This window comes from Lepisosteus oculatus, chromosome 13, assembly GCF_040954835.1.
Source record: "Lepisosteus oculatus isolate fLepOcu1 chromosome 13, fLepOcu1.hap2, whole genome shotgun sequence".
Taxonomy (NCBI): Eukaryota; Metazoa; Chordata; class Actinopteri; order Semionotiformes; family Lepisosteidae; genus Lepisosteus; species Lepisosteus oculatus.
This window is the reverse complement of record NC_090708.1, coordinates 20,292,897-20,317,080: the sequence shown is the minus strand read 5'-3', so window position 1 is coordinate 20,317,080 and position 24,184 is coordinate 20,292,897. Positions and strand designations below refer to the sequence as shown.

General features: G+C 38.0%; 1 protein-coding gene across 2 annotated transcripts in view; it reads right to left on the bottom strand.

Annotated features, from left to right (window-relative positions):
- Positions 1-24,184, bottom strand: part of col4a4 (collagen, type IV, alpha 4) — a 72,945-nt gene that overhangs the window by 27,792 nt on the left and 20,969 nt on the right. For both annotated transcript variants that reach the window (XM_069197295.1, XM_069197296.1), the window contains exons 5-24: positions 16,199-16,333; positions 13,978-14,022; positions 10,924-11,040; positions 10,194-10,262; positions 9,721-9,756; positions 9,242-9,304; positions 8,457-8,492; positions 8,238-8,279; positions 7,166-7,249; positions 6,307-6,351; positions 5,958-6,023; positions 5,744-5,788; positions 4,517-4,570; positions 4,259-4,316; positions 3,781-3,885; positions 3,317-3,466; positions 2,179-2,268; positions 1,575-1,726; positions 1,384-1,453; positions 413-519 (exon numbers count right to left, since the gene is read on the bottom strand). In XM_069197295.1, the coding sequence (XP_069053396.1) occupies positions 413-519; positions 1,384-1,453; positions 1,575-1,726; positions 2,179-2,268; positions 3,317-3,466; positions 3,781-3,885; positions 4,259-4,316; positions 4,517-4,570; positions 5,744-5,788; positions 5,958-6,023; positions 6,307-6,351; positions 7,166-7,249; positions 8,238-8,279; positions 8,457-8,492; positions 9,242-9,304; positions 9,721-9,756; positions 10,194-10,262; positions 10,924-11,040; positions 13,978-14,022; positions 16,199-16,333 (1,569 nt within the window). The remainder of the gene's footprint in view (positions 1-412; positions 520-1,383; positions 1,454-1,574; positions 1,727-2,178; positions 2,269-3,316; positions 3,467-3,780; positions 3,886-4,258; positions 4,317-4,516; positions 4,571-5,743; positions 5,789-5,957; positions 6,024-6,306; positions 6,352-7,165; positions 7,250-8,237; positions 8,280-8,456; positions 8,493-9,241; positions 9,305-9,720; positions 9,757-10,193; positions 10,263-10,923; positions 11,041-13,977; positions 14,023-16,198; positions 16,334-24,184) is intronic.

The window sequence follows — 24,184 nt, the reverse complement described above, 5'->3', positions numbered from 1 at the left end:
ATTCCTTCTCCTTAAAATGTCAGTAAAAGACTAGATTGTTGGATATTTTTAGTATTTGCCTGTGTATGTGATTTGAGCCTTGCACAATAAAAATCTTGTTTTTTTTTTATTTCTGTAGGCATGATACAGATGGTCAATAACAGAACGATCAGAAAACAACTGAAATTTCTTTTCATTTTCTCAAAAGCTAACTCAATTACATTTCAGGCAGGTGAACTGACAATCATCTCAAAACATTTCAGGACATTTATTACTGAATAAAAATGAGATATTTTATTAGCATTAACTAACTCAATAAGTATCATATAACACTTATAACATCGGTTGAGTTGTTCAAGGCATTCATGAAATGGACCAGATTAAGTATTTCAGAACCCTTACATGGACCTAGCTACAATATTTGACTACTAACAGGAAAGCCAGGATCCCCAGGGTCACCAGGTTTTCCGTCTTCACCAGGTTTTCCAGGAGAGCCTTCAGGTCCAGGAGATCCTCTACAACCTCTATTACCTTTGATACCTTTGAAAACAAGGACCATGTCCAAAGACACCATAAACATACCAGTTGTGTCACTGTGAAATCATCCTACAAGGACTGACAATAGGAAATGGAACAGGTCATACTGTATGTATAACAGCTACAATAAAACATTTTTGCTTTTGAAAAAAAGATAAATTAGGAGTGTCTACCCAGCGATGACTACAATATTTGTTGCTAAACGATATAAATCTTGCTCTTCCAACAAATATTAAAATAAGGTACAGATCCCAACCCCACCCACACCCCCTTGGGAACCGTTACAAGCAAAACCTCTCTCATGAAAATAAACTAAAATATACTTAGTCTACATTTCAGAAGCAGAATCTGAATTTTTGGAATGTAAGAACCTTCCTCAGAGAAATATACACAACAAACTTTTTCACATCAACAGAAACAGTATAGCCACCTGCTGTTTCTTTTTGGGAAACAAATTAGCAGTTCCCCATGAAGACTCATCCGTATTGTTCATCATAAGAATACCAAACTCTAGTGTTGCACGCTCAGAATTCAACCAGACTAGGCACTATAGAAAATATAGGTTGTTATTATTAGAGTCAAGAAACAGTTGTTTAATTATTGAGTAGATAGACTGATGGTAATCATCTATCATCTTTTCAATAGAAGACTCCTCAATGTGCTTTGATATCAGTAATATGTGAGAAACAATGCTGAACTGTGTCATCTTTATAGTCTGATCTACTCTGAAATAAGCAAAGGTGATCAGGGGATAGAGGGATATAAGAAGAAAAATGAATATTTGTGACTGATTTGGTTAAGGTAAGGTGTTAGCCCTGAGCTCTTGAGTAAAAAACTCCACTAACACAGATATCATACCATCATTACCTTTTTCCATCATGTAGGCATCTCCTTTTTCCCCCTTCACTCCTCGAATCCCAGGAAACCCAGGAATTCCCTATGTATGTGTTTGAAAGAGCAAATAAGAGACATATCAAGTGATCAACATATATAATAAAACGTTAAGGAGGCGGTTGACAATTGCAATAGAGACAAGGCTGAATTAAGGCATTACTTACGGATGATCCATATTTTCCCATTTCCCCAGGTGCACCATTGTCCCCAATTTTACCAATACGTCCTGGAGGGCCAGTCTGCCCTGGTGGCCCTTGTGACCCCATAGGTCCTGGGTGTGCAGATGAGCAATTCAAGTAACAATCACCTGGAACTCCTGTATTACAAAACCCATCAAACAGGAGGTCAATCAAACTAGCGGAGATGGATTAACCAACCTGTTTTATTTTCCAATATAGCCAAAAGACAGGAAGCCAGAATAACCCCCAGATATGCGCCAACAAAAATAGATCAGTGAGCCCAAATTTGCAACAACACATATAGAAACAAAAATAGCTTAAAGGTACATTCTTCTTGTTTGTGGGAGTCAGTTCTGTCCATTTCAAATTGATTCTATCTGGTTATTTTGCTTTACTTTAGAATGCTTGTGGAAGTGTAATTAGGTAATTTCACTTTTTTTTTTGATACCAAAAGAACCCCACTAAGTGAAAAGGGCTTTTCTTTCATGGAGTTCGAAACATTTTTTAGCAATCTCTTCAGCTGCACAAATACAATTCTAAAATGTAAAAATACAATTCAGAACATGTTTTCTTGTCCATCAAACCTGACCTTTCCTTCCTCGAATTCCTGGGAAACCAGGGTGACCCAAGGATCCATTTTTTCCTGGTAGACCCTTTTCTCCCTTAATACAACACAGAGCTGCCAAAGAAGACAACATATTTAGCTTTAGTTTATGAAATACCAATAAATCCCTCATTGAAACACAAGAGAAGAATTGTCCTCATATATTATGTCTCTGCAGTTGACCATTTAAACTCAGAGCCAGTGAACTCTGATCTTGAGTAGTGAAAATACAGAGAATTTACATATGGGCCATTGTTAAGAACATAAAAGTTTTAATAAGATATCATACCTAGGCCTTCTTTAATAAACTGAAGTTACAGAAGTTCAGGAGTTTAGCAGGAGATCTGATCCACCTGTGCATAGTTAATTACTTCACCTACGTCACTGAGAGTTTGATCCTTGGAGTTCCTTGTTCCTTTCAACCTCTTTTATTCCAACTGTGTTTCGCTTCAACCTCACTTGTGTCTCTTCAACCTTGTTTGAGGAATTTTCTGGTACTTTGTTCCCTTGTGTACCTGACTTTGAACTTTGCTTGTGCTTGGATTATGTTTCTGGAATTTCCTTTGGACTATGTACCAATGTTAGGTCACTTAATAAGCCATCTTGCCACCAGGTACAGCCAGAACGGCTGCACATATGGCAGAGAGTCTACCAGTGTCTGGAATTCTGCAGGAAGGATGCAGCACCATTCTTCCACAAGATAATCAATCAACTCATGCCTAGCTGATGGAGATGGAAAATGCTGTGTCATTCTTGTTCAAGAATATCTTTCAAATGCTCAATGTGATTCAGATTTGATGACATAGAAGGCCATGACATATGGATAACAGAGATCTGTGTATTATCATCGTGCAAAACATGCCCAGGCTAATCAGAAGCTCAGGTCTCCAGTGTAAGTGCATACAGTTTGTGTTCAGTGATGGACTGGTTGGGTGAAAGTATTCTGCCTTGCGACCAATGTGTGGCAGGCTAGGCTAGAGCTCACTGTGACCATGTATTGGACTAATCGGTTATATAAAATGGAGAGATGGAAGCATTGTATGTTCAATATCTGTACAGTATATATCATCTTGCTATCTGGCTATATGATTTTTTTTTCATGATTTTTGGAGTATGCTCATACCTGGTTTCCCACGGGGACCAGGATATCCCTTTCTTCCTGAATATCCTGGTTTGCCGGGTTCTCCAGGAATCACACATCCTTGTCCCCCAACATTCCCCTTAAAGCCTTTCTCTCCGAGGACTCCAGGTTCTCCAGGTGGACCTGGTGGACCTAGAAGGAGATCCAGTCTGAACCTACAGCAGTGCCATACAATTTCTGCAACTTGCACTTCCAAGTTGTGTTAGCATTGTGCACAAATGTTTGCTGTGTTATTCTAGCAATAGGCTTACTATGTGGTTAAAAAAGAAGCACGTCACTTATGTATCAATAAGATGGCCATTCACAAAGTTGAGCTGTGGTTTGAAGAGCTTTTAACTAATTAAAAATGTAATCATTGGTTAAAAAGACTATAATTTAATTAAACAATCTGCAATAAAACTGAAGTGTGACATCTGGAGGCTTTTACATTAAATGTGGTCTTTTACCTAATACAATGCTTCCTCTAAGACCGGGATGACCAGGTAGCCCTAAGAGGCCATCATCTCCAATGGTGCCCTGTAGGCCAGGGGAACCAGGATCACCTTTGCATCCTGTAGCAAAAAGGCAAAGAAGAGGAGGAATTACACTTAATACTGCTAACCTTGAATTTCTAAACACTCAAGAAATCACAGCAGGAGTCAGCTAACAATATGACCTGGGCTCATCCTGAAACATGGAGCACAGCTGTGCTCTTATTATACAGTATATGTGTACTGTATCTGTTTTTATCTAGAGTCTTGTGGTGTCCTTTGTAAAATTCAGGCACTCTGATAAGGCTACTTAAAATAAATCTGCTCTCTACTATCTACATTACAACATTACATAGTGTATGTAAATAACGAATTGCAATCTACAATGTAATAAAGGAAAAACAACACCATATATACAAATAAAAATAAAATACCAGAACATGCAAGTAGTTACCTTTCGTGCCATTAAAATAAACTGGTTGTCCTGGAAGGCCTGAATCACCTGTAAACCCCTTTGAAAGATTTAGGAAAAACAAATTAAATCCTAAGTACAACTGGACATATACTGTAGATTTAAGGAGAGATTTAATTCAATTTAATTCAAAATACTTTATTCATCCACAGGGGGACAATTATTTAAGAAACGTATCAGGATTCATTTTTGTTTTATGTCTGCAGGACAGAGCATAATGTGGCCTCTTCCACAAATCACCTTCAGTCCAGGATATCCAATCAAACCAGGAAGTCCAAGGTTACCTCTAGGTCCCTATAGAAATCAAGAAACAGACACGTATTTGAATAATCAATGTATTCTCTTCGATAAAACACAGTCCCCTAGTAAAGATGTTATCTAAAAGAAGGACACCAATTGCAAAACATTACTAGCAAACAGGGAAATGAGGCAATGGGAGTTAATAAATGTTGGCACCAAGGTTATAATTTTATACTACACGATTAATATTATTTGTAAATATATACTGATGGAAAAAAAAACGCAACATTTTCTGGAATGAGAATACTATAGTTATTGCTTACTTTCACAAAAAGTTGTCAATTTGTTTTAAGCCCCCTGACCAGAAATGCAGTTTGTACAATGAGGCATTGCCACTTGCCAATCACATGAAAGCTCGTTGGATGCGCTTTTACCCAATGAGATCCAGGTGGAACAATGCCTGATCAGGTCACCTTTAAAAAGGCCTTAATTCAAAGCTTAGGTCACTGCAAGAAAAAGGCCACACAGTCAGTTTTCTGTGCATTCCATAATGCCTCAAATGTCACCAGAAGCCATTCCACTGCAGAGGGGTTTTCAGCAGACCAGCAGGACAGATGATCGTGCAAGTTATGGATGCCCTCGAGAGACCACACCAGAGCAGGACCAACACATCAGACTAGTCCAACTAAGAGATCGTTTCAGATCTGCCACCCCTACTGCTGCTGGCCTTAGAGCAAGGTGACCTATCAGAGGCCCTCTGCTCACACCTCCTAGACGTCACACCCGACTGGCTTGGGCCAGACAGAGGCTGCGATGGACTCATCAGCTGTAGCATCAGGTCCTCTTCATGGATGAGTCACTCTTCAGCCTGTTCCACGCAGACGAGAGATCCAGAGTATGGAGGAGTGTGCGTTTCTTTTTTCCATCGGTATACAGTATATTGGGAAAGTCCAGGCTGGAATTAATCCCAGGGCCCTAACCACTATAGGATAAAGTTCTGAAGTTATTTATCCAATGCTCACAAGCAACATCCGATGATAAACAGCTCTTATTATCTTAACACCTACTTTTTTTTCATTATTCTCCCAGTTTTGTGTTCATTAAAGGCTCAGATAGAGAGGGTATAGGGTGTAGTCTGCTGCTATAGAACCTGTGATGCAATCATGGTATGAAATACTGTAAGAAATGAATTCAATCCAGTTTAGCTGAAGAGTTAACTAATCCAACCTTTTCTCCAGGAACACCCGGTGGTCCTATATACCCAGGTTCACCCTGAAATATAAAAAAAATATATAATTACATTTGCATTTACATAAGGTACAGAATGTATGCTATAAAATCGCATTGAAACAGTCAGAACAGAAAGGTCTACAGTCAACTACTTATGTGACAAACCACATTCTTTAAAGAAAGTTCATTACACAAATTATACTTGTCTTACTCGTGGTCCAGGGAATCCAGGTATGCCTTTCTCTCCCTTTTTTCCCGGGCAGTGATCACATTTGCCCTGCAAAATACTTCCTTAAGTTATGATCATCTGCTATACTTTAGCATTTATTACAGTGGAACTTTGTAAAAGTAATGAAAATAAGAAAATAATATCAAAGAGGAACGTTTTAAAAGCCAAAACCACCAAATGCCGAACAATATTTTTGTTTTGAGAGAAAGACTGGCTCTTCGCTGCATTAAAAGCGAAACTTACTGGTAAAGGTGATTTTCTCGGGACTTAGTATTATATACAGTTTATAGAAATGATACTTTTACAAACTTTGATAAAAAAAATAACTTACGTTCTCTCCCTTTAATCCATTTAAACCCGGCTGTCCTTTATCTCCCTAAAAATAATGTAACAAATAGGATAATCACAGCCATTTCCTTAATGTGCAGGTATAAACCCCTTATTTATTTTCTTAAAAAAAGATGTGTACAAGACCTGCAGAAATATTCAATATACTGTATACCCAAATAATTTAATGTCTTTTAGAATGATAAAATTGTCCAAACACATTGCACCACTCCCAAGGACTGTGTGGTTCAAATGAAAGGAGAAACACTGACGTTAAGCAAGACTCAGAGAACAGACATTTCCAGAGTCTTCAACTGTGCCTCATTTTGTTTGCAGTACGTTTGTTCCATCTTTCAGGACTCTGACTTAAGAAGGCTTTGTAAATAAATTGTAACATTAAGTCTACATAGAACTTGATGTTCAGTTTGTGATTACTGTAAATAAACATTCATATGTTTTGTAAAATGCCTGTTTAGAAATTTTGTTGATTTGAATATTTGTTATATTAAGATTGGTGCCAGGATTCTACACTAAAAATTAAGCTATTTCTAATATTTAGTGCCAGAGTGGGATGTATCATAACTGCTGTTTCTCACAAAACACTACACCAAACTTGCATACAAATATAAATTTAAAAGTACACTCTAATGGATGAAATGAAACAAACTGAATTAAAAAGAAAACACCAATACAAAAATTGGGGTTTTGAGAGGTTCTATTAATAATACATGACCGATTTCTCCCTTTTGCATTTAAATATATACAGGAACATGCTGAACAAAGGAAATATTGTTTGTCTAGAGAAATCTCACTAATCCAAAGCATAATATACAGTGAAGAGCAGAGATTGAACAGATCCTTACCTTCTCTCCTTTTATGTAATAATCACTAATATCTCCATTAAATGGTGTAGGTGGTCCGCGAGGACCTACTGGCCCCGGGTCTCCCTTTGAGAAAGGAAAATATGACACATAACACAAGGTATCGAAAGAGCATTATAATCTTTGCATTTGATCACTTACACATCTCGCTGAGAATCTAAAACTGTTTCCCTTTCCTGCAGGGCCTAGTATGTTTAGCCAATAGAAAGAAGAACAACAACAACGACCATGTATTTGATCATTTTTATTGCCAAATTCTGTGTATATTTTGCAAGAAAAACCAAAAGCTAAAGATACAAAAATGATACAGAAAATAGATCCTTCTACCCAAAAAACAGGGGCAGAGTTTGCTATTTAATCTAATTACTCATTTTAGGGACAACAGATGGTCAATTGCATTGAATTGTCTATGTTTGAATCGATTTTAGCACATAGCTGGGTATTAAGTAGTGGTGTAGTTAATACGGTACTATCTGGAGATCATTTCCAGCTCTGAGCTCCATGAGCTGCAATGAAAAGAACATGTGGAATAAAGCTGGAGACCAGTTGAACTTGTGCTTAGTATGATGCTTAGGGTTCAGCATTGCTGTTATTCTAATGAGCATGAACTGCAGGGGGCTCTGAATCAGAACATTTAAATTATTCCTTGCATTTTATGCATTATTATTTCTAATTGCCAATCGATAAAAAGGACATGCAGACGACCCCACCAAACCTTGTCATGTGCCAGAGCCATTTCTCCCTTGGCAAACTACACAGTGCCTGCCACAGTGTAGCACATCTATCACTGACTAACTCCTTCAGATGTTTGGCAGGTCACAGAGGACCTCGGTTGATTACTGAGCAAATTTATTGACAATCAGTTGCATTGTTATTGTTTTATAATGTTTAGTGTAATCATTTTCTGATGCAACGCTGTATGAGATGTCTATATAAAGCAAAACTTATTACTGAATGTTTTCAATGCAAACATCTTAATGTACATGTCTGCTGTTTGGTGAATAAGGACCCAATTATCTGCCATGCTTGTCACAGAAAGCTGTTCATTACTTACAGTTTCTCCATGTTCTCCTTGCACTTCTCTGCCTTTATCACCCTTAAAGGAAACGATAACTGTTAGTCATATACTGACAGCAATGACTTCTACTGAGTATAAAAAAGTGCTAGTGACATAAGAGCTAAATATCTATTCTATACACATGCCAATGGATCAGAATCTGTGGGCTAAGATGGAATTAATAGTTTTAAAGAAATAAAAGGGCTGTTTACTTACGGGAGGCCCTCTCAGACCAGGAGAACCACATAGACCCTAGACGTCACAAGGATGATGATAACAATAAAAAAATAAGATGATAACAATATAAAGGAAATAGGGAAAAGATTCAAGGCAAAATAATACACCAACAAGTGCTCTGCATACAAAGCTAAAACCCTTCCTCAGCTCAGCCTACAACATAGTGTTTAAAATCATAAAACATTGTGAGACTGTATCAAAACAGTATTTGAAATGAATGTTATGAAATTAATGTTAAATGCTAAAGATATAAAGAACATTTCTTAGAAATCACTATTAATTAGAAATAAGAGTTCTGTTAGTTGATATGCTTCAAAGGTTAGAGTTTACCCTATATTTGAGAGTACTATAGTTCAAGAGTGTACAGAGAGTGTTTTCTCACCCCAATTACTAATTAAATTGTATTGTTAAATCAGACATTATTTCCTCTATAAGTCACCAGTTTTTGTGAAGACCTGCTTTTGTTCAGTGTAAGAGCAAATCTCTGCCATTCCCCTTTCTGACTGTTCAATCTACACAGATTAAAACCTGGCTGTTTCTTCTTGCCCTCATGCATGTAGAGATGAGTACTTCAGTCAAACTGTGTGTGAAGTTTCCAAGCTGACCTGGCTTCTTTATGCACGGATCAGAATATGCATTGAGAATGCACATAACACTGTATAGAGCAGAGCAGTCAGCAAATACACTTACGAAGCTTGAAAGGTTGGTGAAAAGTCTTTGTGTGTAAAAACAGAAATGCACCTCAAACGCAAGACAACACTTACATTCACTCCATCTTTCCCTCTTGGGCCCATCTGCCCCTTAGGACCAATATTCCCCCTGGGTCCCTGCAAATGTACACATAGAAACACTGCAAACCTCTGAATGCTGGGAGCCTTTTCCAGGAAGATGTGCAAAAGAACATGTGCGATGCCAAAACCTTGCTGGGGTTATTGTTGAGTTTCAGGAAGAATGTTAAAATCGCATTCATGTGCACAAAAACAAAACTTTCCTAAGGATGTAATTTGCAACACACACATGCAGTTACTGTACCTAAGGATTCAAACAAAAGTATTGGCATCCTTCATTCAAAACAATGCAATTGACTAATTTAGTTCAACCCAATTTATTACGCAAGGATAACAGTGCTCTTGTTTTTTATCAGTTGTAAGTTTTCTTGAGCATGGATTCATCCTAGTGAATAGGATACTGTGGGAAAAATGATCAGATATTTGTTTTATATTTTACAATGAATGTGACTTACAGGAGACCCTTCTATTCCTGGGAGACCTGGATCACCCTAAAATAAATCCAAAGAAAGAAAATCTCAAATTAAATATTTAATTTTATTTTGTTCAGAAGATTTGTTTTTCTTTTGGATGCAATGTGCTGAGAAGACAGTTATTTTCAGTGTGGAGCTGGCAATAATTTAAGAGTTGCATCTGATTGTCCAATGTCTTTTAAAATGTTCAACAATAAAGAAAGATATGGAATATGAAACTTTGAAAGAATTAATTTCGAAATTTAGAAAAATTGCTTTCCACCACAAACCCCCAATTTCTTCATTAAGAAGACCCACACTTCTGATAACACATCCATACTGTAGAAAAATTGAATACAGTGTTCTGGAACCTTAATTTCAAATTGTAGATATGATTGTATAACCGCACTGTATTTTGTTTAAACTTGACACATTGTTAAATCTGAGACAAAGTTAACTGAAAAATAAAAGCTTACAGATTTGCCTGGAATACAAATGGTTTGAAAACAAGGGTCTCCCTTCTCTCCTTTTATCCCTGGAGAACCCTGTGGATGCAAAGAAGCATTACTGCATATTGTGAATAAAGTAAAGGAATAAACTACAAGTTTAGAAGTGATTAAAGTTGAAAGACGAAGCAAGTCATACAGTACCTCATATATACCACAAAAAGGTATCAAACCAATCTTTGTATACTTTATTACGTTAAATACTTTTTTTACCCTAAAATGATTTTTGTTTTTAACGTTGTACTATTTAAATGTACCTTACTTATGTGCTTTAAATCTAAAACAAAGAAAAGGCTTTGTTTCTTTTTCCTTTATACTTTTTTTTCCTGTACCTTCCTATTTGACTGGAGACTCTTCTGCTGACAGCTGCCGGTCACTTTGAGTACATACAGTATCAGTTCTGTGTTTTCCAGGTATGAAACAAACTGAGTTTATGTGACTAAAAGAGCCCACAAGCAAATGATAAACCTTTGCAACATGAGGGTTTGCAAGGCTTAGACCAATGTCACTATTTTAGCATATTAATGTGTCAGCATCTGCAAACATCTTAAGCGTATGAACATTTATTAAAAATAAATTGCACACCAAGTGGATAACACTGTACTGAATACAGTATATCATTTTTGATCATTTGAACTGATCCATCAGAGCCTTATGTTTTGTCTTATGAAATAAAACTTTAAAGTATTTTTGCTCTTACTTGATCCCCAGGTTGTCCAAAATTTCCAGGCCTTCCCAATTCCCCCGAGTCACCCCTTGACCCATTACAGCCATCTACCCCTGGGAGACCTCTTGAACCTGTGGGGCCTGGAAATCCCTGTGTGAATGTCAAGGTTACAGAAACACACAGCTGTAATTAATGCTAGTAAAAGGCTTGGCATTCACCTACAACCAGAGGGCTGATATATGGCAGTCAGGTGATAATGTCATTTGTCTCATTTAAATAGGAAAAAAAGAATGGTAGTAAAAATAGAAACAAGAAAAAGACAAGCAGTGGTTCAGGTGACCCTGAGTCAACAGCAGTCTGTTATATAGCTGGTGCCACCCGAGGGGCAGACAGACTCCCAGCAGAGGTGGATGAGAGCCCAACTGGTGTTCCTTGTTTTAGAATGAATTACACTGGCATGGGCATCACACTTTACATTCAAAGACTGTGGATACCGACTGAAGATAAAAACGTATGCAGATGTTATCAAAATAGAAGAATTAGCAAATGAAAAAAAAAGAATGTAATAACTGAAGAAAGAATCTTTGACCATATATATATTGGTAGAAGCATAGACATTAAATGAAAGGGATTTTATGTTAAAATTGCATGATGCACTTGTAAGACCTTATTTAGGCTACCATTTTGACTACAATACAAAAAAGACATATGTGTACAGTGCTTTGCAAAGTATTCTGACCCTATTAAAGTATTCACAGGGTGCTGGGTTACAACTGATACACATCCTTTTCCAATCAGTGTTTTTATTATAAACTTACGAGCTCAAACAGAAAACTTTAAGGGGGCAAAGGGGCTCTACCATACATATTAATGTGTAGAGTCTGAATAGTTACGCAAACCATATATTTCAGTTTTTGATGTACTTTTAGATATCTGGTGATCTTTTAAATCTTTAAAAATTTCCTGTCTGAATAGAAATACTAAGAAATATATTGGAAAAGGATGTGTATCTTTTGTAATTCAGCAACATTTAAAACTTCTAAAGGGTCTGAATACTTTTTCAAGGCACTGTATAAGTTCCTAGGCCAGGAATATTCTTTTCCTGACAGGATAAAAAAACTGAATCTTTTCAGTCCTGAGCAAGAAAGACAATGAGGGGACCTGATACACAATCCTGAAGTAAATGACAACTCAGTGGTCTTCTTCAGAATCAAAGTGAAAAATGAACCAGAGGACACAATTGGAAACTAAGGAGGACTGCATTTAAAAGACAATCTTTTAAAGGTCTCTGTGCAACGGGAGTTTGGAACCGGTTACCCAGCCATATTGTTGAAGCTGAAACCCTGACTTTTTTTAAAAGAAAAGACTGGATGAGATCATTGGAACAACCAGATAGTAAAACCCAGTTTTCATATTCACTGTAGACAGATTACCAGAAGGTCTGTCCTGGCAACCATAGCAACCAACAATCATGCTGTTTCATCTGCCAATCAATCTGTAACCATGACAACGTGAAATGGCAGGAAGTCTGTCACCTCTGATCACTACTAACACAGCACTTGCCTTGTTTCCACTGGATATTTAAGACACAGTTTTCTCAGTATTCTCTGCTGTTTTTAGGGAGTCTTTGTTTCAGTTTCAGCATTCATTTTCCACTGTACTTTTGTGTTTCTCGGCTTTGGACTTTGCTTGTGTTTTTGATCCTGCTTTGGATTTTCCCTGCTGTACTTAGTTGTTTCTTCGGCCTGGGATCTGCATCTGTGCCCTTATTTCGCTCTTAGATTTTTCCTGTGTTCTTTTGCAGTGCTGTTGGCGGCAAACTGCTTGATTTCTCACTTGGATTATACAGTACTTATGACTGACATCTGCCTGCTGGCTTGCCTGCCTGTTCCACCTTGCACCTGGGTTCACTTCACTGCCTGGGACTCTTCTCTCAGCAGAGCTTATTATACCAATGACCTATATGGGACAGATGGCCTTCTCTGGCTTGCAACCATTCCCATGTGCTTCTTAAGTTAGTAAAAAATAATGTTTTAAAAGATGAGGTGGTGATGAGATCAAGCTGGTTGCAACTAGTAGTATGAAGATTAGCTGCGTAATTGCACTGCATCAGGGTGTGATTTGCTTCGAGGTGTCAGTATTATGGTGATACTGAAGTATTAGATGAGACATGACTGAAGATGTACCGCAACCACAATAGTTCAGATCCACATGCCCCCTTGTCATCACTTACAATATTCTTCATAGCTTAACAATTATAGAGATGCTATATAGTCACAGTGCAGCTCACTGAAAGTTTGAGATGAGCTTCAATATGTGATGAAGGTGTATCCCCCACTGTGCCCTCCCTTCAATCAGTGTTACACAAGAGTATAGTGCGGGGACAACTATGGTCAACCTATGTTATACCATAAATGGGTGTTCATACGTGACCATTGCCTACATATTGGAATTATAGAACAAATGTCCACATATGGCAAAGCGCTTCCTCCTGATAATGTTATCTTCAGCTCACAGTTATTTTTGAAATGTGAAACACAATGCAAGAGGTGTCTGTCAAAATGCACTCAAACCAGGTCTGGAGGAATGACCCCAAGCCAGGGTCAGATTTCTACACAATAAAACCATAAGAACCACCATCCTGCTATCAACAACATTTCCATAATCTATATCTAATCAATCCTCTTGGATCATCATAAATAAAAAAAACATCTGCATTCAAAACAGATTACCTCTGCTCTACCAGATTACATGAAGTCCCACAGATAATCATGAAATAAGAAACCAGGTAGAGAAACATTCTCAGGACTGGCCACCAGGGGGCGTTAGATCTACACATTTCTTTATCTCTCCATATTTGAAAAAAAAACTTTGACCACATCACTGAATGTACATATCCTTCATTTTAAAAAGGCTGCTTCACTTTACTTTACATTCTGAGAATAATCTTTCATACAATACATCATCAAATATATTTTTAAGTTCCGTAGTAAAGATATGAATTTTCAAGAAAGCAATCCTGAAAAAAACCGAGTAGCAAACAACATTAGACAAAGATTTGGCACATTAGACATAAAATCTACTTACAGGGACACCATCTGATCCTGGAAATCCTCTGAATCCCATGCTACCCTTCAATGATACAGAATCATGTCACTACAAACAATCTTATTTGTGAAAGATTTTTGAAAGCTTTGGATTATGTTTTCAGTTTCGGAAAATACCAGCATGTTTTAGTGGGGGTATTGATGAACATTTTAATAATTTTATCAATATTTATCATTAAAATTTTTAAGCTTTGTGTTGGCTGAAAAATAAATTTAACATTATTTCCATCTGTAATCTTTGAGAGTAACTGTAAAGCAATGGAACACATACATACTTGTGAACAGAAGAGGACAATTATGTTTGTTTGGAAAAATAGCGTTCTTTGTAATAGACTTTCTGTTATCAAGGATCACCTAAATATGTTTTTCTGTATTCAGTTTCAAACTTCTGAAAGAGGGTTTCTGTGAAATGTCACTGATATAATTCTGATTATTCTGAATGATCACAATGCATGTCAAAAAGACATTTTTCTGAAAACCTAATGCGCACTGAGCACATTTGACATAATACCCACTTTCAATGGATTTTCTTGGCTACTTATTTTTTAAGTGTGGAAATAAAGAGTTACCAACTATACTGTTTGGTTACAGACAACCATCAACCCCAGTTCCAAACAAGAAAGCATCGGGTTTCCTTTAATTCTCCTTTGGACATGCTGCAAGTTCTACAGTTTCTTAGATGTTGGCAAGTGCTGAATGTAGGACCTGTGCTTTTCACCACGACATCACTATAAGCCAACGGTCCATTCTGGAAGATCCAGGACACACTGATTCATAGGACTGGACAGCTAATCCTAATCCCTGCACTCTGATGGGGGTCTGCCAGTCCTGAACCATCACACTTGGAGAATCCTGGTCACAGATCTTTGATTTCAACGTGTCAGGAATTGAATCCTAGACACTTGAACATGCCCATGATCACTCTAAACACCAGGCATTGCAGTCTATAACATTATCTGTGGGATTGTTGGAGGAGTTCACCTAGAAATAGCCCACACTGTCGGAGAAATAAATTAATTCAGCTAAATAAATACCCAACACAAAGGCTGCAACAAGCGTAAGCTGTAGAAATTGATTATCTTATGGAATTATAGCAAGAGAGATATCCAGCACACCAGTTTGCTCAACACAGTGTAAAGAATTGCGATGGGTCTTGGCCAACAGCAGCTGAAAACTATGGCCTTGGTTTTATTGAAGAGCAGCTTGAGCTTTGAGTGTTTCCTTTCTCCTCATTACTCCCCAAACAAATACTTTTCTCTTACCAGTCAAAGAAATTAAATCCATTCTGAATTGCTCAGATCCATAACAGGCTTGTCTATTTGGAATTAATGTACTGCACATATTCACAGAAAAGTGTTATTTTTCAGAAATTCAATTTCCAGACAGCTATCCAGGGACAGTACAGTATATTAATTTACTGAAAATGATCCCATGGAAATGTAATGAACTGTTTCTTGCTTTGTACAGGGAGAGTAGGCTATGTGTTCAGCATAAATCTTAGACTACATACAGTACTAACAAAGAAAAAGATTTTGAATTCAAAATGACACCTGTAAATTACCTGCAAACTTTGTATGAAGACATCTATAATATGTATCCTGTTTTGCATCTGGACAGGTAATACAGTTCTTCTTTGCACATTTCTTTAACCTTTACCCATTTTTATTATCCATAGTTGTAACAGACAGTAAGCGTGAGTATGCCTTCTGCCTAAGAAGAGCTCATTAATGCTCCTTGATAGCTGAGCTTTCCTTTTTTTAATACTGGCGTCTCCTCAGATGTGTGAGGTAGCCCTGTGACAGAGAGAATACAGCACGCCAAGGAGCTCTAAGGAAGAGCCCCGGAGAGCCTGAGAACTCCTGAGCCAGCAGGAGGTCCAAGCTGTTGAGTCAGAGAGTGGCAGGGATACTGTGGAGAACTGAGGAGAACAGACCACAAGCCACAAGGGGCTGCTATGAAGCTTAACAAGGTTCACACTAAAGTTTTTTTTTTCTTCAGAACTACCAGGTTTACTGTTAAAAGAATGAAGGGTGCTAAAGCGCTGTGACTCCAGCAATCCGGCTCTCGACCTCTTCGTTATTCAACCCGTTCCAAAGCTCTTTACACATTATCCAAGTTCCAGACTACTGTACTTGCCTGGTACAGTCTTGCTTGATCTTTCGGGGAGACAAAGCAGTGCTATCTAAGTATGCAATACTCACTTTGGCGCCTTTGGATCCTGCCTTGCCAGATTCCCCCTCATCGCCACGCTGACCCTTCTCCCCTGGGGGTCCGGGGAGGCCTGGAAAACCTGGGGGTCCCAGAGGGCCCAGAGGCCCAAGCACACCTGGTCTTCCCTAGGAGAAGAACAACAAAATTATCAAGGAATAATTTCAAGCGCTTTAGATGCCTCAGTATTGAGATTAATTCTATTTCACACTTCATTGTAGTGCAGAACTGTAGTCACATTTTAATAACGTGCTGAATGGGGCTCATCTACTGTTTTTTTATTCTTATTTCCTATCAATTAGGACCCTGTGATAGATACTCTTCTAGAGTTTTGAAATTCACATGGAAAGGGAACCTATGAGGTATTAAATTCTCTATTCTACATCTTAAAAGATCTTTGGGAGGCCTGGCCCTGTATTGAGTGCCTGAGCTCAAGAAAACAATCCAATCAAAATTAGTCTTAATCTGGAATGACCTTTAATTATACAGTATCATTCCTCACTATGGCCACAGGAGGGCATCACATCACACATATCTCAGAACTACCAAAAGTCAACATTTTCTCCTTACAAATGCATGTACTGTACACATACACATACATGTCTGCATGGGTCAATGCAAACCACATATTTTCCTGTTAATATGTTATTCACCACACTTCATAGAAAAGAGAACAACTCAAGCATCTAATTGAAAGAAAAGTTTAAAATACACGTGAGCCCACAGACCTTTCCCCAAACATTAAGAGAATGACAACCATTGTAATGTCACATCAAGTGCAGCTCTTTTGTGGCAGATTTCCATTTCCAAAACACACAAAAGTAAAATTACACTCCCACATCTGCACCATGCTGCCCCCATCTGATTTAACACATTTCTGAAAGACAATAACATTGCAATGCATCATATCTCAGTTTCCAGTGGCTTCCTAAACAAGTCTGGGCTTATCATTTCAGCAAACAAAACTCACTGTAAAAAAAGAGGTATTGCTATTTGACCTGATGTCTGGGTTGCACAGTCCCTTTCTTTTTCAGCTTTTGCTTTCCTTAACTTTAACACCTATGACAGGTGAATATATAATTAGGGGTGCAGAAACTGTGGAGATCTTGTGATCTTGTTTCCTTCTTCACTTTGTTCCAGAATTCTTTTTTTCAACATGAAATAAATAATTGCTCACACACAGAGACAACTTACATAACAACTGGAGCTTAACAAAAATACTTTAACGCTATTATAAACACAGGTATTTTGTCATTTTAACAAAGGCCTTGTACAGTATGTCACAAAACCTCTTTATAATTATACATTTTTTTATTAAAATATCCATACTGTATTCTTCAGTAGAATTTGAATCAGAAACGAAAATGGTTCACAGTCGTTCGCTCTAGAGATGCTTTATTGAAATTCTAAAGCTGGCTGGTTGAAATTGCTCATTCTACCATGAAAAAACCCAAACCATGCAGGAAATACAGTGGATGAACTTCTGAAGAAATGTACAACTGCTCTTGGCTAGCCTTAAAACATTATTCTGATGAATTCTATTCACCTACCGTTCATGATGCAGAGGATGTGAAAATTAATTACTATGACTTTATACTATGAATATGTATGGTTATACTACATACTGTAACATACAGTACTGTATGCATATATATATATATGTGCCTTGAAAAAGTACAGTATTCACTCTGTTTCATGAAGTATCGACTCGGGGGGTGAATACTTTTGCAACCAGCTTTTGCAGATGTTGCTGAAATTTAAATTCTTCCATCCAGTTTTGATTTAAAATATGTGAATGCATTATTTGCTATTCAACACAATAGGGCCTGAGATATCACTGAATACTTCTGTAAGGCACTGTATTGTATATAATACGCTATTTTTCCCAAATGCAAACAGCTTAATATAAAAAACAATAATTGCTTACACTTGGAAGTTACTCCTGTTTCTATCTTTTGATCCTTAACAATGGCTAAATAGTCCTACACATACTGTAATATGACTTCATGGGGAGTGGACTTTGAGTACAACAGACAGTAGTTTTTTTTTTCCTTTGTTAAAAATTTCAGCCTTTGAAGAGTGTCTACATGGCTTTATCTCAATCGGACCAAACCAATACAAATATCTATTACATTCTCTTGTATTTCTTTAAAATTCTGAAAAGAATATTTTGTGCATTTGTGGAAGTTGGCACTTAAGAAACAATACATGCAAATAGATACTGTACTATTGTGTCTGCTAATTTTGTTTTTAATAGACAAAGGCCATATCAAAGTTCATTCTGCTTTCTTCATTCTTTTTTATGACTCATTATTTAGTTCTCTGCCAAATCTCTACCTTTTTGGCAAATACAAGGAGATGCAAAGAAACCCATTACACCAAAGAGAAGAAGAATTTAACAGAACCAACTGTAGCATGCCACTTCGTCTCTGTCTTTCTTTCAGTTAGGATGCCTGAAGTAATTTGGAGCCTCATAAAGACCCTATCGATACTGTCAAAACAGTTATTATCTACAGTACTCTGCCCGATGTCATTAGTGTAGCACATTGCAGCGACAGAGCAAGCTGTTCCGATAAGAGGAACGAACAAAGTCAAACCTGGGAGAAAGGGAGCAAGTCAAAGACCCTAAAAGGGACAATATACTGTACTGTATCATGGCCATTTGATGCTAATGCTGTACTAAATGACTGGGCTGATACTAAGTGATGCGAAATATGGGCCCAATTTTCAGTAGTGATGGGACAGTGAAGTGTGTTTTTTTCCAGATCCATATACACCCTGAGAGACAGGTCCAGGTGCATCTTCGTTTCAGTCTGTCTGCAGCACTACCTATGTCTTCCTGTCTTATTGTAGATCTTCTCTGAAAGAAATGGCCTGATGAACCGCAACCTTTTAACCTATGATTTTAGATTTGTTGACAATAGTGCAAAATCCAATTCAGGTCAGTAATGTTATCTTGAACAGTTATTGATTAAAATTTGTTTTCCTTTTAAACATGACTAATTACTTTACACATATACTGATTTAAATTACACAATTATCTTAACTACTGTATGTAGTAACATTAATGATATTCACTTAAAAAGCCAATACTATTAAGAACAGTTAAAAAGAAATGTGGCATTCCAACATTTACAGTTTTTAAATGCTTAAGGAATGGAGGAGGCGAGCATAAGTTGCTAACAGTGCACATACAATCTGAGCAAAGTTCCTTAGCAAACTTCACAGAACGTCAGGAGGAAAATTAATGAGAGGAGGCCTGTTCGACTCATTTACTTCCATTTCTCTATACAGCTTACAGCCCCAAAGCCAAGACTTGCTGTACTTGGAAAAAGTCCCAAGTATTAATCCCCCTCAAGTGGCCCTCATGCACCAGAAAGGAACAGGTTACAGCATTCAATCAAACCTAGCCTGCATGTGAAGTGGAAATAAATGGGAACTCCTGGCATGAATCCACAGGGACACTAGGAGAGCATGAAAACTCCATATCAATAGACGTCGGGCCATGGATAAATCTGTAGGGCGCCATATCTTGTTGTACCTCACATTTATATCATGTGCAACACCTTTCCATGCCTTCATTCAAGTGACTGTGTGGTTTGGTGATTACTTTTAAATTCAAAAGTAAAATTTGATTTATTTTTTTCTTCAGATGAGCCTGTTTGTGCGCCAGCTTCATTGTTTGTGCAGAGATGCAGTCTTGCCAATATCCTCAGCTGAACTGAAAACTGCAATTTTAAGACAGGTTGCAAGTTGCTTGCAGCACACAATGTGTTGCATCTGAATTGAGAATAAAGTTAGAGTTATACAGAAATAATCTTAGGGTAGCCAAGATCCACTGACAAAAAGGTCGTATGTAAATCTACTCTGTTCATTCACTTTCTGTTTTTGAAAAACTACATTAGATGCCTTCCTACCCAATCTGTACAGCTCACGATCAACAATGCATTCAGCTAAATCAGGAAATTATGCCTTTTAATTCAACACCCACCTAATCTGGAATCCCCAGTTGCTTTTAAGATACAACACTCTGACGACAAGCTCCGTCTTGGAAGGAGAACGAGACTTCTAGACACACTACTCTGATATTCTCAATCTTTTATCACAGGGTGCTAAGAGAGATTTAACTTTAAAGGTATGTAAGTATACAGTAATGCTATTTCTAGAGTGCAAACAGCAAGTGGAAATGTATTTGCTTTTGTTTCTTGGTTTGAAAAGTCTGATGTGTATCTCAAGGGCTGTGCGATAAAAAGAGGAAAACTGAATTGTACCAATTAAGCTTCAAACAAAAGGGATGGTTTTTTTTTGTCAGATCATGTCCCTTTTTAAGGCAGGAGGAGAAGAATGCCAACAAAATGCTAAGCAAACAGCAGTGATGTGACGTGATCACTGCTGGAAATAAAGGGCGGGGTCAGGTTGTGAAGCACATACAGTACACAGTGAGCCCCAAAGTTTCTGAATGCTCACCACACTCACACCACTGATGCCCCAAAGAGTCAGACTTGCTTTGACATTCCAGATATCAAAGCTTTGTGCCTGATCTGGATTTAAAATATCAGTTAGTGGTGGAACAACAATCCCAAATCTGTCAAGCTACACAGACACTTTCTGGTTTTAATGGACACTGATCAAGCCAAGTTTCTGCTCACAAAACTGATAGCTACTGGTTTTCTACTGATGGCTTTCTGGTTTTCATTTTATGTGCACTTAATGTGGCATTGTTTCACATTGTTAAACATTGCTGCCTTACAGAGCTGGGGCCTTGGGTTCAATTCCAGACACAGGGCACGATCTATGTGGAGTATGTACTGTATGTTCTCCCTGTGGTTGTGTGTGTTTTTTTTTTTGGTCAGGTGCAACCAGATTCCTCCCACAGTCCAAAGAATGGTATTGGTAGGATGGTTGGATTATTGGTAGGATAATTGGCTTTTGGGAAACTGGCCCTGTTGGTAGTGTGTGCGTGTCTGAGTTTGTATCTGTGTGCCCTGCAATGAACTGGCGTCTCATCCAGGGTGAATCCCACTCTTGCAAAATTGATATTACCTTTTTTTAAAATGTGTGAAAACTTTGTGGGATGTTTTAGAAGTGTGTTATGTGTTATGGGCGAAGGATGTTACGTGGCCTCTATCCTCTGAAACTTTACTCCCTTAAATCTGCAGTCACCCACGTTAATCAGAACTCAGAAGACTGCATTTCATAAGAGGCCAAGGGAATGGAGGATGGACAAACAAGCTGTAATACAGGATTTAACACTGTTGGCCTGACTGAAACAGGAGGCTGACTTTTCTGTTTGTACTGTAGGTGTGTAGCACACAAAGACCTTGCTTTCTTAGATTTCTTTGATTAAATAGAGTAGTTGACACATTAGAATGTTCCTGATGAGAGGAACTTCTGGAATGTGACAAGGTGAAGACAGTTAACATCCTGAGAAATATTTATGGTGAACATGAAAACCATTTGAAAAAATGTAAATGGTTCTCGGCTTTACAAATGTGCTTGTCTTCTTTTAACTAAAGCACACAAAACTCTGACCACTCTTAATTCCTGATGGTAGAGAATAAAACTCAAAGAGCACTCTGGCTGTGACCTGGCACCTCAAAGTATCACAAAAAGAAAATAAAATAGCCTAGAATTCAAAGTGCCATTGCCAATGACTGTCAGGTCTTCCTCTCATAAATATAAAGCATACAACACATGCCAATGAGTTATTTCTCAGACCAACTACACCCTGTATTAAGTTTGAAACCTAAAGAGACACAAACATGAAAAATGAGAGAGGTTGATACCCTTTGTAACACTTGTATCTTTTCAATTGGGCTTGGTCTTCGTAAAAAAGCACTTTCTCATTTCTTATCCTATTTCTTGTTTATTTATCCAGTAATACAAAAGTAACAAGTATACCCATTTGTTTTTACTACGTTCCTTATCCTGTTGAGGGCTACATCAGACCAAGGTCTGACCTAGGGCACTCTGCCCTTTCGTATTTTGTTTATTACGTGCATATGCCTCTTGTTTTGTCAAACTATTTAAGCCTAGCGCTCTCGCTCAGGATTGGGAGATGGACGCCCGGAAGCCCGCCTACCAGTTGGTCCAGGTGCGACCCAACGGCATAGGTTTTATCATGGCGTCTTGACCATCTAAATTCGGGGCACGGAGCGCCTGGCCTCGTTATCCTGTTTTTATCTTCCTGGTTCCTGGTCCCTGTTCCTTATTTTAACTTTGTTTCGTCTTGGTTGTATCCCGCGGTTTTGGACTTTGGACTGCACCCCAGATTCCCACGGATTTTGACTGCCTGAACTTGTTTGCCATCGCCACGCCCCCGAGCACTGGATCACCATAGTCATGCCCCCCTGTCTGTCAACCTGTCCTGATCCTCTTCGTCTCCAACCCTGATGTCCTTCTCCACTTACAGTACTTCCAGATTATACCATCTGCATAGGGTCCTGTAACACCTAGGCTGCTGACTCTCAGTGTCTGGAGGGATTATGTAAAAATGACCATCTTCTAAAAGTCAATGTAACTGGGTCGGTAGAAACCTAGAAGTGGAAGGAAACCACACTGGCCAGAGAAAACCCATGCAAAGAGAGAAAGGACTAGCAAACTCCACCCAGAATGTCAGCCTAGGTTGGAACAGAACTCTGCTGCCCTACCCCCCCACTACAAAAAGGGGACACATTCTAGTAAAATGAAATCATATTAAACAAATATCCTGCCAACTGTAATTCTATTTACTCAACACAGAAGAGACTGAAATGCTCCTTTATATCAAGGAACGAAGGAGGTTTACTACTCAGCCTTTCTCTGCAACAGCGCATTTCACTGCAATCACACAAAACACTTCAAACATGTCATAACAGTGATCTGATAAGTCTCACCTGAAGAATGCGCTCATATTGTGGCAGCAGAAGCGAGTATTTACTTGTTTATGAGGTTACGGTACTTTGCTTTTACAGCATGGGACTATGGCAAAACTTGCAAAAGGGCAAATTTTAGAGACAATGGGCAAATCCTACATTTAAATCATATCAGGATAAAACAAGACCCAGTATTCTCTTTGTCTTGGTTGTATTACTCCCTTGGTTAAGGGGTACCCTCCTGGCTACAGGATGAAGAGGGTAGAACTCTATTCAGAGAGAAGAGCTAACCAGCTGCAAGCTGGAGATGGGGTGGGTACGCCAAGGATGCTTGAGATGAATGTAAAGGGAGGTGTTGGTGTTCAAAATCTGTACTGTACATAGTTATGATTATGCTTAGGATCAGCTGAGTGAGACTGAGGTGCTGTTAACACTCCTGTACTTTAGTTTAATAACTTTCATTTATCTTCATTGAAACAAGCTCAGATTCCAAACTGAAATTCAAGTAAACAAGGTTAAGTTACATATTACTCAATAAAGGTGAAGACTATGTTGCAGTAGGGAACAAAAAATGTTTGGTTCTTTTTTAAGACATTTGGTGTGTCACAGAAAGACTGGGACATTAAAAGCCAGAAAATGTTTGGTATGCCCTGTAACAAAATTCTGTGCCAGCTTTCACTAAAGCTTAGCAGGTCTATTGTCAAGATTCTATGTATGGAAAATAAAATATGAGAAAGCTCAACAGTTTTTCAAGAAATATCTGTGTTTTGGTGCATACACAGAACCTACAAATAACCACTATTTCCTACAATGTTTCATACAAAAACAAAGAAGTTCTAGTTTTTTTTCACAGGAAATGCCTCTAGCTGGTACCCATTCTGTCTACTATTTATTGTCCAGGTGCACTTGAGAGTGAGACTACAGTAGTTAAGTATGGCCCATTTTTCAAGGTAATTCCAATTCACCCTCTCAGACAAAGGTATTTTGGAGTAATATAAATCCAAGTGCATCTTATGCACTGGCAATACATCCACGATCAAAAAATCAATTACATGTTTCTTATTATGAGCACCTCTATGAAAATCTGTAAACATTCCAATATTCCCTGACAAATGTCATAACTTT